This window comes from Mauremys reevesii, linkage group 15 (assembly GCF_016161935.1).
Source record: "Mauremys reevesii isolate NIE-2019 linkage group 15, ASM1616193v1, whole genome shotgun sequence".
NCBI lineage: Eukaryota > Metazoa > Chordata > Testudines > Geoemydidae > Mauremys > Mauremys reevesii.
In genome coordinates, this window is record NC_052637.1 from 3,266,279 (window position 1) to 3,282,791 (window position 16,513).

General features: G+C 52.5%; 1 protein-coding gene across 2 annotated transcripts; it reads right to left on the reverse strand.

The window, feature by feature from the left end:
• Positions 1–2,389: 2,389 nt before the first annotated feature.
• Positions 2,390–13,347, reverse strand: LOC120383963 (zinc finger protein RFP-like). Of its 2 annotated transcripts, XM_039502287.1 has the most exons (7): positions 12,860–13,347; positions 10,444–10,539; positions 9,629–9,859; positions 8,138–8,160; positions 7,307–7,422; positions 5,109–5,168; positions 2,390–3,421 (listed from the first exon to the last, which is right to left on the reverse strand). In XM_039502287.1, exons 1-7 carry the CDS (start codon positions 13,274–13,276, stop codon positions 2,907–2,909), a joined length of 1,458 nt encoding a protein of 485 aa, XP_039358221.1. In that variant the 5' UTR covers positions 13,277–13,347; the 3' UTR covers positions 2,390–2,906. The 2 variants fall into 2 exon arrangements, with proteins under 2 accessions (XP_039358221.1, XP_039358219.1); XM_039502285.1 differs by lacking the exon at positions 9,629–9,859 and having other exon boundaries at positions 12,860–13,286.
• Between the last annotated feature and the right edge of the window lie 3,166 nt (positions 13,348–16,513).

The window sequence follows — 16,513 nt, forward strand, 5'->3', positions numbered from 1 at the left end:
AGTGGGCTTTCTGGACCTAAGAGAGTCCCTAGGAGCATGTGCCTTGACTGTGGTCCAGAGTGAGTGTGCTGCGGACGGGGGAGAGGAGGGGTCCCTCCCCTGGAGCTTGCTGCTGCTGGTAACGGGGGGGGGGGGGGGAGTCCTCTCTGGCCCGAGCCTTGGGGCAGCCTGTCTGCATCCCAAGTTCCTTATCCCCAGCCCTGCCTCACCCCAGAGCCTGCGCCCCCCAGCACCCCAACCCTGAGCACCCTCCTGCACTGTGAAACCCTCATCCCCAGCCCCACCCCAGAGCCCTCACCTGAGGGGAAAAACGTGCAACTTAAACTTGGTGGTCAGTTTGGAGTATCGTTGTGTTTAGCACAATACTTGATTATTTTACACCCCTTTAAAGTATATAGTCATATACAGGTGTTACAAAGTGGGAATGTTCTTAATGGTTTCTCTGAATACTGTGTTGGTGCCTCAGTTTCCCCTATGCATTTCTCAAGGATCTAGATGGTGGGATAAGGGGCTGTGATTGTTGTAGAGCCCTAGAGTGCCAGTGTGATGCCATCTGCACAGAGAATGGCCGAAACCCTTTCTCCGGGCAACTGATGGCCTGGGCCGCACTCCTGCAAGCTGCCAACTGAAGGTGTTGGAGAACAAAGAGATCAGGTGGCCTCCTAATGCCTGGAAAAGAGACAAAGGCCAGAGGAGGGAGTGTCGGTGCCTGTGCGGACTTCCGGGAAGCACATGGTGTGGAAGGGGATGCTGGGATGCTTTGGAACCACTCCTTCAAAGCCAGTCAGGACTCTGGGGGAGCCTCCTCTCTCTGAGCAGACTGTCTCCAGGGCAAGAAGCTTACACCTTCCTGGGTCTGACCTCGGAGCATTCAGCCCTTTCACACCGTGCGCTTTCCGCAGCGAGTCTGCCCAGGCAGGTCCTGGGGCAACCAGAGGTCCCTGCACCCCAACTCTGCAGTCAGACGTGACTCTCAGCCAGCCGGTGAAACAGAAGGTTTATTAGACGACAGGATCACAGTCTAAAACAGAGCTTGTAGGTACAGAAAACAGGACCCCTCAGTCAGGTCCATCTTGGAGGGTGGGGAGCCAAGACCTAAGTTCTGGGTCTCTCCCCATTTCCCCAGCCAGCTCCAAACTGACACTCCCTCCTCTAGCCTTTGTCTCTCTTCTGGGAAAGGAGGCCACCTGATCTCTTTGTCCCCAACACCTTCAGTTGGTACCTTGCAGGGGAAACTGAGGCACCCACACAGGATTCAGAGAAAACATTAAGAACATTCCCACTTTGTCACAACAGGTGCAACAAAATATAATACCGTATATTGAAGCAGGCAAGTGCTGCTCCTGACTTTCCACTTTTAATTGACCCTTGTAATCTTGTGGTGCCGACGCATTGTAGCTTCATTTTATATCGGCTTACAGGGTGAGAGCAGGGGGACCACCATTTTGGGCACCACCAAAAATTATACAAACCTGCCGCCTATGCACCCATGTCCATTTTCTCATGTCTCTCTGCTCCCCATCTCCTGGGGGCTCTGTCTAGTGCCCACTCCCACCCACCCACTCAAAACAGCAGAGGAGGTTCCCCCTCCTCAGGTAGGAAGGGTGGCCTAGTGGCTCAAGCACAGGCCTGGGGTTCAGGTGTGCTGGGTTTGATTCTCTGCTCTGCCACTGACTCCCTGCTTAGCCTTGGGAAAGTCACTTCACCCTTGTGTACCCTAGATCCAACCTGCCACGTGGGGCTAATGCTGACCCTGCCTCCGAGGCTGAATCCCTTCATGGCTGTGTGGTGAGGGGGGAGCTGGAGATACCAAGGTGAGTAGTTTGGGCTGAATTTCGCCACAGCCGGAGAGTGAGAGCCAGCTCCACACCGAGGGCATGGGAGAGAGAGGGACTCAGCTGTCAGAGCTTCTGCCCCCCACCCCACCCTGCATGGTTCCTGCTGGAGTCCAGGGCTTCAACTACTCACTCTGCCCAACCCCCCACCCAACTACCACGGTCCAGGGCTTCTTCTCCCCACCTCTGCTCAGTGCGGCTCCTGCCAAGGTCCAGTGCTTTTCCTTCCACTAATGTGCCACTGCACTAGGAGCCCTGCAGCCTGCTGGGGTGATTTCAAAGGGCCTGGGGCTCCCAGCTGCTGCCACCATCACTACCAGGCATTGGCAGCTGCTGCAACTCGAGGCGCCAGACATCAGACGGTGGGTTCCTGTTTGTGGGTTGCTAAGCAGAGAGACACACCCCTCTGAAGCCCAGATATAGGCACCTAACTGTGAGAGGGGTGTGACTTAGGACACCCCTTCCCCCCTTGTCGGCATCAGTAAAATCCAAACTCTCTTCCCAGAGGCACAATATTCCTTGCAGCTGGGACATTAAAGTGGAACAAACAAGAATTATTGTTTGTAATGTTTTATTTACAGTAAGTTGCTGGAAAGTAGCAAAGTAAAAGGAGCTAAGAAGGAGCTTTAATAACCACAGCATGGCCAGGAGATCCCCAGCTACTGAGAACAGTTTTCTTTATGGCACTAAAATTGCACCAATGACCAGGAATTAATATAGGGAATTAATGAGTTACAGTCTCACTTTCATAAACATGTAATAAATCTCCCCGTCCCGCTCATGTTCCCTTTCCTTTCGTACTGTCCTTTTCTAGTCATCATTGTTCTAGCCTCACTTCCCACCCGTTTATTTCCCTGTGTCTCTCCTCCCCGTCACAGATCATCCCCCTCCGCTGCTCTCTTCTTTCCCTGATCTTATCCTGAGGCTGCAGAGAGGGCGGGGGAGGTGCTTCCAGCGGCCATAGAGATGAGGAGCCAGAGGCTGGGTAGATGGGAGTCCTTCAGGGTCATAGAGACTGGGGTCAATGAGGCTAGAGAGGCTGATTTCCGGTTCCTGCCTCTGCTGTGTGTCTCAGGGACACAGTCTGAGCCGGGATCCTGGCCCCACCCCGAGCCAGGGTCGGATTCTCTCCCCAGGGATGGAGCCCGGCGGGAAAGTGAAGATCGGGGCCTCGTCACCAGCATTGATAAATGTCACCTGCCCCCGGTCACAGTCCAGACAAACCCGGATCCTGCTGGGGGCCCGGCTCAGGGGCAGGGGGGTCACGGGGGAGGTGAGAGCCTGGAACTGACCCAGCCAGTGCTGCACAGCCCAGATCCCCCCCTCAGGGCTAGGGCTGATCCGTCCCTTCCTCCCCACAGACTCTCTGGCCACCCCCACAGCCCAGTATTGCCCAGCCCTCACCTCCACCTCCCAGCAATGTCTCCCCGAGGTGAATCCCTCACAGCCCAGCACACACAACACAGTGTCAAATCTCTCAGGGTTGTCGGGCAGTCGCTGCCACGTGTCTCCCCGTCTCACACTTTTCCGATCCTCAGACAGGACGAGTTTGGGATGAGCCGTGTCTGGATCCAGAGTCACATTCACTGGGGAGAGAGAATCAGAGCATTAGGGGCAGAGCTCAGCCCTGGGGAGTCTGGGGCCGTTTCTCACACTCCCCAGCAGCCCCATTCAGGCTGGGACAGTCCCAGATCCCAGGGAACTGCCTCTCTCCTGGACACCTGAGAGTACGTCTAGACTACCCGCCGTATCGGTGGGTAGTAATTGATTGAGATGCGATATATCAATCCCCGAACGTGCTCCTGTTGACTCCGGAACTCCACCAGCACGAACTGCGGTAGCGCAGTCGACAGGGGGAGCTGCGGACGTCGATCCCACGCCGTGATGACGAGAGGTAAATTGATCTAAGATACTTCGACTTCAGCTATGCTATTCACGAAGCTGAAGTTGCGTAACTTAGATCGACCCCCCACCCCCACCCAGTGTAGACCAGCCCTGAGACTGAGCAGAGATGTCACTGCAGCTCCTCAGTCTTTGTAACAGGTCCCACTTCATTAGTTTCTCATTTATCACAGAGGCTTCAGCTCCCACATCCCGCTGCTGGTGTTGCCCCATTCCCAGCAGCACAGACACAGCCAGGAAGGTGTCAGAAGTTTTTATTGAGGGAGCAGAAGTGGCAGGTACCAGCTTTAAACCACAGAGGGAAGCTCCCTCCCCTAATGCAGCCTCCACTCCCAGGCCAGGGAACAGAGAGGAAGGTGCAGCAATGGGGAACAGCCACTTAAGACCAGAGAGTAGGAGGTGTCACTGGGTGGGGTAGCGCCATCTCCAGCCTAGAGAGAGAGGAGGAGCTGACAGTCTCACAGGCAGAGCATCTCCCCAATCCAGGAAGCAGGGAGCGGTTCCAATGGGAGAGCCCAGCCCTGCCCAGAGGAAAGGCAGGAAGTTGGAGAAGAGCGATGGGGGACCCCCTGCACCGGGGTGAAGCAGAGGGATGTGGCAGGGAGCTCTGTTTGCGTGTGACTCAGTTAAGAGTGTTTCTGTTCATCAGAATGGGGATGAACTCAGCACTAAGGGTGGTGTCAGGACTCTTTTTGTGTCCCTGCCCCCTCCATGGCCCTGACTGAGGCCCCCTGGCCAGGCTGGGAGACTTGCCCGCTATGGAGAGCCCCTGACACTCCACCTGCCCTGGACATGGGTCCATGGGCCTTTGGCAGCAGTCCCCAGCCCATGTCCCCACTCCCCGGGGTGCACTACCCTGGGCAGGTGGAGGATCCAGGGCTTCCCAGTGCAGTCCCTGGATGGCAGCCTGGTTCTGGCTTCTGGCCTGGCCAGGGCCTGAGGGAAAGAGGAGCATGGGTGGGGCCATTGAGAGAGGCCAGCACCAGGGCGAGATTGGTGCTGTGGGCAGGGGCTGCACTACACAGAGAGGAGCTGCTCAGCTGCCCTGCCCAAAGCACAGACACTGCCTGCCATGCTCCACCCCTGCCAAGGCTTGCAGTGTGTGTTGGGGGGGCAACGTGGCCCTCTTCCCCCAAAATATGCCCATGCTGAAAAGTGTCCTGGTCATCCCACCTTTAAAAGTGTGTGTGTGTGTGGGTGGGGGACGGGACATGGGCCCCTGGATCTCCTGACCGTTTAATGTGTTATTTTTAGGGCTGTGTGTGTCATGGTCGCTGTCAGTTTGGTTGGTAACTTCAGCTACAATCTCATGAAGACGTTTTCTCTGGAATATTCTCATAATTTAAAGGCAATCTTCACCCGCAGACTCACCCTGTCTGTGTGCTCCAAAGAATTCTCCTCTTTTTCTCTCCAATTCAGACGGCAGAGTGTCTTGCGGGAGAAAGGAGAAGAGAGGTGAGATTTCAGACTTTCATATTCATAAGAGCATCCCCACTCTGAAACTGTTTTATAATTATGACAGAGAGGCCCAGAGACACACTCAGGTATTTAATATAAAAAGGTCTGAAATCTATTTTCCCCTCTCAATCAGGCTTCTCTCAGCAATGGAGCCAGCAGCCTTACAGCCTCACAACTATCCCAGGACAGACAATTTGTAAGAGATTTACTTTTCCCTCCTTATCCCCTCCCTCCCGTCAGACTCCAGTTGGTTTGTCTCATTCACTTACTGCCTTTTGTTGTAACCTAGACCCAGAGCCTGCAAAGACTTTGGCATAAAAGTAACTTTACCCACTTGGGTCCCTTTGACACTAACGGGATGTTCAGAGTTTGTGAAATTCTGGCTCTAATTGTGAGCTGTTGGGTCTGTTTACTCAGCGCCTCTACAGAGAGCAGCACGACGGGACCTCGTCCTCCATAGGCAGAAATGGAAATAATAGTAAAATTATTTTATCAAGGTGGAAATTGAGGTGGGGGAGGGTTGGCTCAAAGGGGCCGATTCCCCCCCGTAACGGGAAAAGGAGAGGGGAGGGGCTATTTGTGACTCTGCTGTTCAGTGCCTGCAGGGGCCGGTGCAGACCTTGGCACAGGCTGAGGAAGTTTTGAAGCCAGCCAGAGTTACATCCCTGTGACAATGGACCCGGGGTGTTTTAGCCACTGTGCAGAGTGTCAGAGGCCCAACTTTACACTGCCCACCTCCCTCTATCTCTCTTCCACCCGCCCTGACCACCCTCACCCCATTCCCAGCCCTCTCAGGAACACACCTTGTGCCTGCAGCTGCTGTGCAGGAGACACAAAAGGCCCCTGTGCTGGAGGGATCCCTGATCATGGGAGAGGGGCTTTCTCCTTCTCTACAGCCCATTTGGCCCAAACTAGCTGCAAACGGGACCAGATCTCAGTGATGGGCTGGATCCGCCTTTGAGAAATGTGCCCCATGGCCGGAGATGGGGCAGTAGACGGGGAGGGCTCTGAGCTATAGAGAGTTCTTTGCCACGTGTCTGGCTGTTGGGTCTTGCCAAAATGCTCGGTATCCAACTGACCATCATATCTGGGGTGAGGAAGGGATTTCCCCCCAAGTCAGATTGACAGAGAGCCTGGGGATTTTTTTCCTTCCTTACTCTGCAGCGTGGGGCGTGGGTCAGTTGCAGATTTAAACTAGGGTCAATGGTGGATTCTGTGTAACTTGTGTAGCGGGGCAGTTACCCTGTTCCTGGGATAAAAGGAGGTAAAAGGTGAAAAGCAGCTGAGGTCGGCTGACTGGGGAGGCAGCCACAGCTGGTGCCACACCCAATTAGGCCACAACTGGCCCTGATCAAAGGGCTGGGAGCTAGGCAGGCAAGAGTCTCACTGCAGGGCTGCCTGGGAGCAGAGCACAAGGTACCTTACACGGAGCAGGGCTGGGGGTGGGGCAGGCAGAGCTGGGGAGCTCTGGCCTGGCAAGTCCCCAGGCTGAGGCCTTGTTAAGGGCCAGGGATGGTACTAGGGTTAGAAAGGCAGTAGGTCCAACCCCTTTGCTAATGATGAGTGGACATTGTGGACTGCAGGCTGACCCAGAGAAAGGGGGCTAGATGACTGGCAGTAACCACTGAGGCAAGGTGGGTTGGGATTCCCCTGGGAGAGGAGACCCAGAGTGTGAGGGTACTGCTGTGGGCAGAACCCCAAGGGAAGGGGCACTGGGGTCCAGGAGGGACATGGGGGGGCCTGAGGCAGGAGAGACTCTGGCCAGCAGTGGGCGCTCTGGAGCTGGAAAGTTAATTCCCTGACTGACCAGCAGGAGGCACCGCACCGCTGAGTGCTCAACCAGTTACACTTGAAATTTTAAAATCATGATTTAAGGACTTCAGTAACTTGGCCAGAGGTTAGGGGTCTATTGCAGAAGTGGGTGGGTGAGGTTCTGTGGCTTGCAATGTGCAGGTGGTCAGACTGGATGATCATGATGGTCCCTTCTGGCCTTATAGTCTTTGAGTCATTTCTTAATTTAACAGCATCATCTAAGTGTGAACAAATTGATCAGCAGCATTCTCTTCTCAGAGGCTCATCCCAATTTCCATTCCTAGATTCCTTCTAGGTACCTTTGAACTTCCCCAGAATGTCCAATAGCAGAATCATTTTCTGGGAGAAATCACTGACTCGCTCTTCCACTTCAGGAGAAATCTCTTCTGGCTGCTGGAACTTCACCTTCTCAGACCTGGAGAGAAACAATTTTACATGATTGTATTTTACTGTGTGACTCATTATAAGTTCTGGCTTGTGAGTTGCTGCTCTAATAGGCCTGGAGTTAGAATTCCTCGACTTCTCCCAGCCTCAGAGCAGATGCAACACAGCCCAGGGCCAAGCAACCTTCTCGTCAAAGGTCAATAATATTCTTCAACTCTGGTCTGGAGAGACCAGCTCTGGGGACAAAAGGAGAATTGAGTCTCCATGGCCAATTCACTCCTTGGCCTCCATGCTCTGAGGGACAGAAGGTTCCCAGGTGAAGTGTTGTAGAAATCTGCCTCTAGGAACTAGACTGAGACACCAACTACCCCTTCCCCAGCTCATTCCACACAGGTCTCCAAACAGTCCACAGGTGGGAAAGACTCTTGATCGCTTCTGCCCTGGGCTGAATAGTGACCAGGATGCAGCAGTGACAGGCCCATATTCCATCCCCACAATCCTGAAGCAGCCTGTCCCCCAGGGATGTGACATCTCTATGAAATACTTGAGGTCAGTCCTTGCCACTGACTGGAGAATTCCAGAGTCTTCTGTACAAGAGTGAGCACCCCAGGATGAATTGATCAAAGAGATTTGTATCCAACACGTGATCTCCCCACACATTTTGCTGTAGAGCCCTGGGGAGATGCGGTGCTACCCTCATGATCAAGCTCTTTCCCAGCATTGTGGAGTGCGAGGGAGCCACATACCTGCTCAAGGTGGTTCTGACATCCTGGAGGAGAGAGAGACAAAAGAATTTCAGTCCTCTCTGACACACGCACACAGGGGATTCCAGGGAAGGGATTTAGGAAATATGGGGGAAGAGCCCCTGCCCTGGCCCCAGGGCCATTGATTCCCTGAGCTAATGGGGCTTTTCCATTTTTCATATCTCTGTGGCTCTGCTAAGAATAATACTCACTCAGATGTCAGCAATGCACATGCCGAGTTACACTGAGATCTCCGACTGCTGGACTCCAGTGCTTATGATTCAGCAGCCCGCTCCTCCCTCTGTGGGGGTCTGGCATGTTTCTAATGATGAGTGCTGGTTTCCAATTGTCCCTGGGGGTGCTCAACCCCATGCCCCACCTCCATTCCAAACCTTTCCCCAGTGCCACACCCCAACCCAACTCTTCCCCCTCCCACTCAACCTCCACCCTGTCTCTTCCTCACCTCCTCTTGTGAGCTGCCATAAATATAAAGGAAAGAGTCACATAAAATACCTCCTTGCAGCTGTACTGAATCGCTTTACCTCTAAGGGGTTAAGAAGCTCAGATAACCTGGTTGGCTCCTGACCAGAAGGACCGATAAGGAAAGAAGATACTTTCAAATCTGGTGGGTTGCGGGAGGTTTTGTTTGGGCTCTGTTTGTTTGTTCCCTCTCCTGATAGAGAGAGAGACCAAGCAGGGACAACATCTCCTGAAAACCTACCTGAAATGATCCATCTAAGATTACAAAAATTCTAACTAAGGCAAGGAAATGCGTTAGCTTATTTTTTTGTTTTAGCTTGTGAATTTTCCCTATGCGAAGAGGTAGTTTTAGTCCTGTTTTTGTAACTGTGAAGCTGAGTCCAGAGGGGAGTCCTCTGTGTTTTAAATCTTTTTATTACCCTGTAAAGTTACCTTCCATCCTGATTTTGCAGGTGTGATTTTTGTACTTTTTTGTTTATAATAAAGTTCTTTTTTAAAGAACCTGATTGATTTTAGTGTCCTAAAGATAAAGGTGTGGTCTGTACTTACATTAAAGGCAATTGGTTGGTATATTATTCTCAAGCCTCCCCAGGAAAGGGGGTGAAGAGGCTTGGGGGGATATTTTGGGGGAATAGGGATTCCAAGTGACCCATCTCTGAATTTTTGTTTAAATCACTTGGTGGTGGCAGCAAGGACAAGGAAAGGAATTTGTGCCTTGGGGAAGTTTTTAACCTAAGCTGATGGAATATAAGATTAGGGGGTCTTTCATGTGGGTCCCCACATCTGTCCCCCAGAGTTCAAAGTGGGGAGCGAATCCTAACGTGAGCACACTCCCTCCCCGCTCCTCCTGCTCCCTCCCAGCATCTCCTGCACACAGTGGAACAGCTGATTGCAGCAGGCAGATGGTGCTGGAAGAAGGGGGAGGAGTTGATCAGCAGGGCTGACGGTGGGTAGCACTGAGGGGGAGAGCTGGCTGTCCTGGAGCACCCACCTATGTTTCTCATTCAGTCTCACCTGTAGGAATTCACTCGCTGGCTTCTGACACTTCCCCTCCAGCTCACTGATCAGCTCACTCAGACAGGAAATCTGCTCGGAGAGTTTACTGAGATTTTCATTCTGGATCCTCACAATCTCCTTGTCCAGCTTCTCCAGCTGGGCCAGCAGAAGTCGCTCTTGTTCCTCCAGGAACTGCTGCAATTGCTGAAATTCAGACACAATCTTCTGCCTCTCGGTTTGTGTTTGTTTCTGTATGAAATAGGGCAAGGGTTGGTCTGGGGCATGGATGGAGCCCAGGGTCCTTTCATGGAGAGCTGAGTGTGCAGGAGGGTGATTTTCTGTGAAAATCCTCAGATTTCTGACATTTGACTCTACCCTGTGGGTACTAGGCAGGGGATTCTCTCACACCTTCCCTTTTGGCCCCTGTATCCCTGTGAAAGGGATGTTTCTCTGTCAGTCATGGTCAGCATCTTCTGTTATTTATGGTCTGTGAAAATTCAGACCCAGAGCAGCAGGAGGCAGGACTCAGCACTACACTAACAGAGACATCAGGGGAGTTAAAAGAAACAAATGTTTTAAAAATGCACAAAATGTCTAGACCCAGTGGACAAGCACTTCACGGGGACATTTGTGTGAATTCAGGCAAGCCACAAGGGCTACTCATCAACGGAAATGGAAGCTTAGGGCTTGTCTACACATGAATCAAACCCAGCAATCCATGATCATGGAGAAACACACACAAGCCCATGTTCACGTAGGCCACACAGGAGTCTGCCTCCAAACAGACCTCCCACTGCCAGTCCCACAGCTGGTTCATAACAACAGGCACCTACCAGATATTCCCGGCAATTCCTCTCTCCTGTCGCTTTCAATCCCAGCAGCTTTTCTCTGTCTTCCCTCAGAGTTTTCAAGTGGGCCTGGATTCTTTCCTGAAGAAACAGAAATGATTCGGGAGGTTTCATCTGGATAGTTGAGAGGTGCTTGGAAGTGGGTGTTTTTCCACCCGAAACCCCAAGATGACTATGGTTCTAATCGCTTTGCGACATCAGGACCACCAAGGTGATGAAACCTCATTAATGGAAACTGGGAGCGTGTCACATTCAGACTCATTACCAATTCTGGTTCAGTGTTTTTAGTAATTAGCAAGAGATCTCAATTATACCCAAGCTTTACTGGTATTTGTGAATTGATTAATGGTACAGAGCATAACAGGGAACTGGAGTCACATGGGGGTGAATCAAGAAACCTGTTTGTTCAAGGTTTAACAAACAAAGTGATACAAATCTCAGAAGCCACCAGGGTTTCAATATGGGCTGGGATTTCAGCCCTGAAGCCCTGGGGCTGCACTGGTTGGGCAGAGCTGGTCTAAGCACCAGGGCAAAACTCGTGAGATGTCGGGAGGCCGTTCGTCTGGTTGGAAGCTGCACAGTCCAGTTTTGTGCAGCACTGTCCCTGTCCGGCAGGGACTCAGCACTGGACTTGGCTTTGTCTGGTGCAAAAGGGAGAGGAGGAGACTGAGGATGCAGGAGGACACCCATGATGGTGGGGGCAGGGCTGGGGTGGCACCTTCATGCGGAAAGAGTCAGGTGGATGGCACGCTGGAAAAAACGATGGTGGGGTCCACACAGGGTGACTGATACTGGTGAGGACGGGCCCATGCAGGCAGGTGTGAGGGTGTCCCGTGTTCTGGGGATGCCTCAGTGACCTCCCTAATTAGACAGGATGCAGATTTGTATAAAGGACGGGTTGGGGGTTGCCCCAGGTCTGTCCTAACCCCTCTCCATGGCAATGCCCCCTGGGCAGGTACCCCACGGTCCCATTCCCTGGTAAAGATCCCGGAAGCAGGGCATTCTGGGAGATTTCAAAAGGCTGCCTGGTGGGACTAATGGAACCACTCTGGCTGGTCCTTGCCCACGTACACAACAGAGCAGGTCAGACTGGCACCGGTCAGCTCCAGCCTGGGGTTGGTTTTGCTACAACCCAGTGTAATCCCAGTGGTACTTGGCATGGACCTGAGCTGTCTGGAGCCCTTTTGTGTGTGGACTGAAGGTGCTCGGGGTCCCACTCAGCGTTTAGCCCAGTGATCTCCTCTAGAGTTTAACCCCTCATGGAGAAACACAGGAGTTCAGAATCCCAGTGAGAAACCTCCTCTCCCTGGTGCGCATGGGACCTTTATCAAGAGACACTTCATCACTGGGTGGGGCTGATGGTAAGATAGCAGCATGGCAAAGTGGTTCGGGTCTTGGACTGGGTCTGGGGAGATCTGGGTTCTATGCTAAGCTCTGTCACTGACATGCTCGGTGACTATGTGCAACTCACTGCCCCGCTTTGTGCCTCAGTTTCCCTTCCCACCTTTTGTCTAGCTAGACCAGTGGTCACCTACCAGTCGATTGCGATCAACTAGTTGATCCTGGAGATTCTCCCAGTCGATCGCAATCTCTGGCAGCTGTGCAGCACTCCCAGAAGGGGCCAGCTTGCCCCTGCAGCCTGGGGTGAGGACAGGGTTTTCTTCATGGGGCTCCTGCCTGCAAGCACCGCCCCCGCAGCTCCTATTGGCCGGAAATGGGGAACTGTGGCCAATGGGAGCTGCGGGAGTGGTTTCTGCAGAGAGGGGCAGCATGTGTAGCCACATGCTCCCCTCCAGGGGCCACAGGGGCACATTGGCCCCTTCCAGGAGTGGTGCAGGGTTGGGACAGGCAGGGAGCCTGCGTTAGCCCCGCTGCTCTACTGACCAGGAGCTGCCTGAGGTAAGTCAGTGCTGCCCAGCAGGAACCAGCTTCCCAGACCCCCTTCTGCACCCTAACACCCTACTCCAGCCCTGACCCTCCTCCCATAGCCTGTGCCCTCACCTGCACCCCAACCCCCTGCCCCAGGCTCAGCCCAGAGCCCCCTCCCAGACTGCAAACCCCTCCGCTCCAGCCCAGAGCCCCCACCCCCTCCTGAATCCCAACCTCCTGCCACAGACTGGTGAACGTGAGTCAGGGTGGGGGAGAGCAAGCAATGGAGAGAGGGGGGGTATGGAGTGAGCGGTGCTTCTGAGGGGGGGTGTAGATCCTGCTTTCAAGATTTGATATTTTGCCTCTGTTGCCGCACTGACAGACCATTAATTTTGTTACAGCATCTCCCCACCCAATGAAGACTTTACAGAGCTGAATGATGAGTCACACCTGTGCCAGGTAACTTTCAGTGAAATTAGCCGGTAATTAAAACCCCAAAGTTAACCCATTAAATCTGACAGCATTTCCCTACCTTGTACTCCTGTGCAGCCTCCTGGATGGGAACCACTGTGTGAGCGCGGTGAGTCCGGGATCTGTCGCACACCACACAGATGGGGGTTTGATCCTCCTCACAGAACAGTTTCAGAGCCTCCTGGTGTTCCCCACACACCCCGTCCCCTCCACTTCCCTTTGCTGCCTGTAAACTCAACTGCTTGACGAGTTCTACGACATTTGCCAGCTGCCTGTTGGGCCTGAGGTTTCCCTGTTGTACAGTTTCTCTGCACTGAGGGCAGGAGTCGGCTGTATCGGATCCCTCCCAGCACTGGCTGATGCAGGCTCGGCAGAAATTGTGCCCACACTCCAGACTGACTGGTTCTGTGAAATATTCCAGACAGATGGGACATGTCGCTTCCTCCTGGAGACTTTCCACGGGGTTCTCTGCAGCCATGGCTCCCTCTGGGCAGTAGATCAGGGTTAGTTTCAATTTCCTGAATTCACACTCTGCCCCGCCTGCAGCAGCAAGGGGGTGTTTCCTTATCTGAAAATGACTCAGGCTGTTTGCAGAGCAGGAAGGACCCAGCCAATTTCACCCCTGGAGGCTTTACTGAAAAAAGGTACCACTAGGGATCCGGTCCTGCAATCAGCCCCTGTGCGGGTGTGGAAGGTCACTGAGGCAGCCCCCTGTGAGGATGAGCCTGCAGAAGCAGGAGCTGTGTGTCAGGAGTGATAGTCAGGCTGGGAGAATTTTGTTATACTATATAATTTTGACAGATGATGTTTATTTTAAGCAATTTTTATATTTATTGATTTAAACTTTCACAGCTGCACAACAATCTGGGTTTTAAGCATTTGATTCCAATTAAAATTTTCACAGTTGTGGGAAATTAGGGGGGGATCAGACAATATTTTGGTCAGACCAGAACTATTTAATGACACTGGACACTGAGATTCAAAAAGTTGAAGCTTTAGAACTATTAAAATTGTCTGTGAGCAGGTAAATCTCCTCCCTCCCCCAGCAGCTCCCCCAGGGCAGTAACCCAGAGCCTGCCCCCCATCACCACAGGGACTGAGGCTGAAAGTCCATCTGATGGCGGCTCAGGGACCTGTGGAATGTGCTGGGATCTCAGCCTGGGCCCTAGTGGGGCACGTGCCCCTGTAACACAATCACACCCAGCAAGGCCCTGCCCACATTTTCTCCCTGTTTGTCAGTCCAGGCAGAGAGACCAGGGACTGCAGGGAGACCAAGCTCCTGTCCCCCAGGTGAGGGCTGGGGCCCAATGGCCGAGGACAGCGGGTGTGCGGGGAGCTCGCACTAGGGGCTGCAGGGTACCTGGTGTGGGATAAACAGAGACCTCTCAGGCCACTTGCCCATTGCGGCTGCAGGAGGGGATGTGGGGACAGACTGAGGAGGCCTAGGGCAGTCTGGGAAGCCGCCATCAGGGACAAGGAGAGGGAATTCAGCTGTGGTGGGGGAGCCGTGCTGGGCGGAGATGCTGCTGCGGATGCAGCTAGTTACCCCGGTCCAGCGTTGCAGCATTTTAACAACGTGGTTAATAGATGTTGCAGCTCAGCAGAGGGAAGTGCTGATCTTTTGCTGGTCTCTGCGGGGCTTGAGATTTGCAGGCATCGTTCAAACACCTTTCTCCTGCGGCTCCCTCAGGTACCTGGATCTTCACTCAGCATTGCAGAGCAGAGCAGATTCAGTGCTTTGGTTCAGGGTTACAGGAAGGAAAAAGACGGGAATGGTTCATATCGTACCTGCCATTTCTCTCCCCGGCCCTGGGGATGTACCGTGTGCAGCTGGTTACTGAGAATCATTCAGTCAGACAGCTGGGGTGGCATTTTTGTGCTCTGCCCCTTTCTCAGGAAACTGAGACTTTTCAGGATCAGGACACTGACTCATTCGCTTTCTGAGTCTACTTGCTCAGCGTCCGCTCAGAGCTCAGCACCATGAGGCCCTCGTCCTCCATAGACTGTAATGCGAAGAGACACACAGGCATTGTAGAGATGGGGAAACTGAGGCAGAGAGAGGGGTGGTTCAGTAGGCCCCTATATAGTGACTGCAAGGGCCAGTGCAGACCTTAGCAGCAGCCAGGCAAGTACTGAGCTCCAGCCAGAGCCGCATCACAGCTTTAATGGTCCTAAGGGGCTTTGCCAAGGTGCAGGATATAAGAGAAGCAGCTTCACCCTGGCCACACCCCTCTAGTCCTTTCCACCCCTCCCTCCTCCAGCCTGTCCATGCCCCAACCCCACTCCCTCCCGCCCCTCCCAGGGGCGCTCCCTGTGCCTGCAGCTGCTGGATCCAAATGTCAAGAATCTCTTTTGATTTAGGGTCCTAATTTGGGAACTGACCTAAGTGCTGAGGGGCTGGTTCTCCAAGGGGCTGGGCACCCGCAGCGCCCACTGACTCCAGCTGCAGCTGTGGATGCAGCTGGAACACGTGCCCTGGAGTCCCGTATTTTGAAGAGGTATTTCAAGACATACAGAATTAGGCCATTGTTTAAAATTTAGGCCTTACCGATTTGCCCATTGTGATGTTATTGAAATGAACTGTGACCGTATAGATCATTGTTGCAACCAAGGTCCTAGAGCTGCACCAAATATTATACAAAGAAGGTCAAGTAAGGTGTCCATGAAAAGGTTGTAATTTGCCGGTTATGGTTATGCTGTCTGTATGTGTGTATCGTTTTTGTATTTGAAATTATGAATAGTGGCTATCTGCTTGTTTCTCGATGTGTTTGATTTTAAGTAGCATCAGTGAAGCATTTGGTCAGCTTCTTGAGAAAGGACTCTTCTGAGTAAGTGCCAGATCAAGAAACACTTAACTGACAGTGGACCTTGGGAGACTCCAATCCACTTCTGAGGAGCCTTCCTGGGAACGTTCAAGATAGCATGTGAGCAATGGCTGCTCTACCAGCAAACTGAGTCATGCATGGACCTGTGACTCGCCCATGTGACTCCAAACTCCATTTTGCTGCTGTGATTTTCCACAGTAAGAACAAAGGGGTTTCTGTCCACATGGCAGAGGATATGAAAGGCCCTGGAAACCCCTATATTTTGATCTTCAGTCCTGCTTCTGACATCTGGAGGAACTTTGCTAGAAACTGAAGCTCTGAAGAAAGGACTGAACGACCCATCCAAAGCTGTTTTGATTGTACTCCAGAGACTTGATTTGAGCTTGCAGTTTATTCCACCACTGCTATAAGCCTGAACCAAGAACTTTGCAATTGTTGTATGTATTTGATTCCAGTTAACCAATTTTAACTCTCATCTATATTTCTTTCTTTTTATGCATAAACCTTTAGGTTTTAGATTCTAAAGGATTGGCAACAGCGTGATTTGTGGGTAAGATTTGACTTGTATATTGACCTTGGTATGGGGCTAGTAACCTTATTTTTCCTTTTACTGGGGTATTGGTTTTCATAACCATTCGTCCCCATATAGAGTGGTGCTGGTGGTGATACTGGGAATCTGGAGGGAATTGCTTGTTTGACTTCTGGTTAGCCACTGGGATGAAAGTGAAGTCCTCTCTGTTTGGCTGGTTGGGTGTAGCCTTGGGCTGTGAATGCCCTGCTCTTTCCTGAATTGATCCTCTCAGTAGTGTCCCCCAAGAGCATGCCTTGTTATACCCGTTAACAGCAGTACGTGGGCTAAGACTCATTGTATATCCCTGTTTATACTTGGT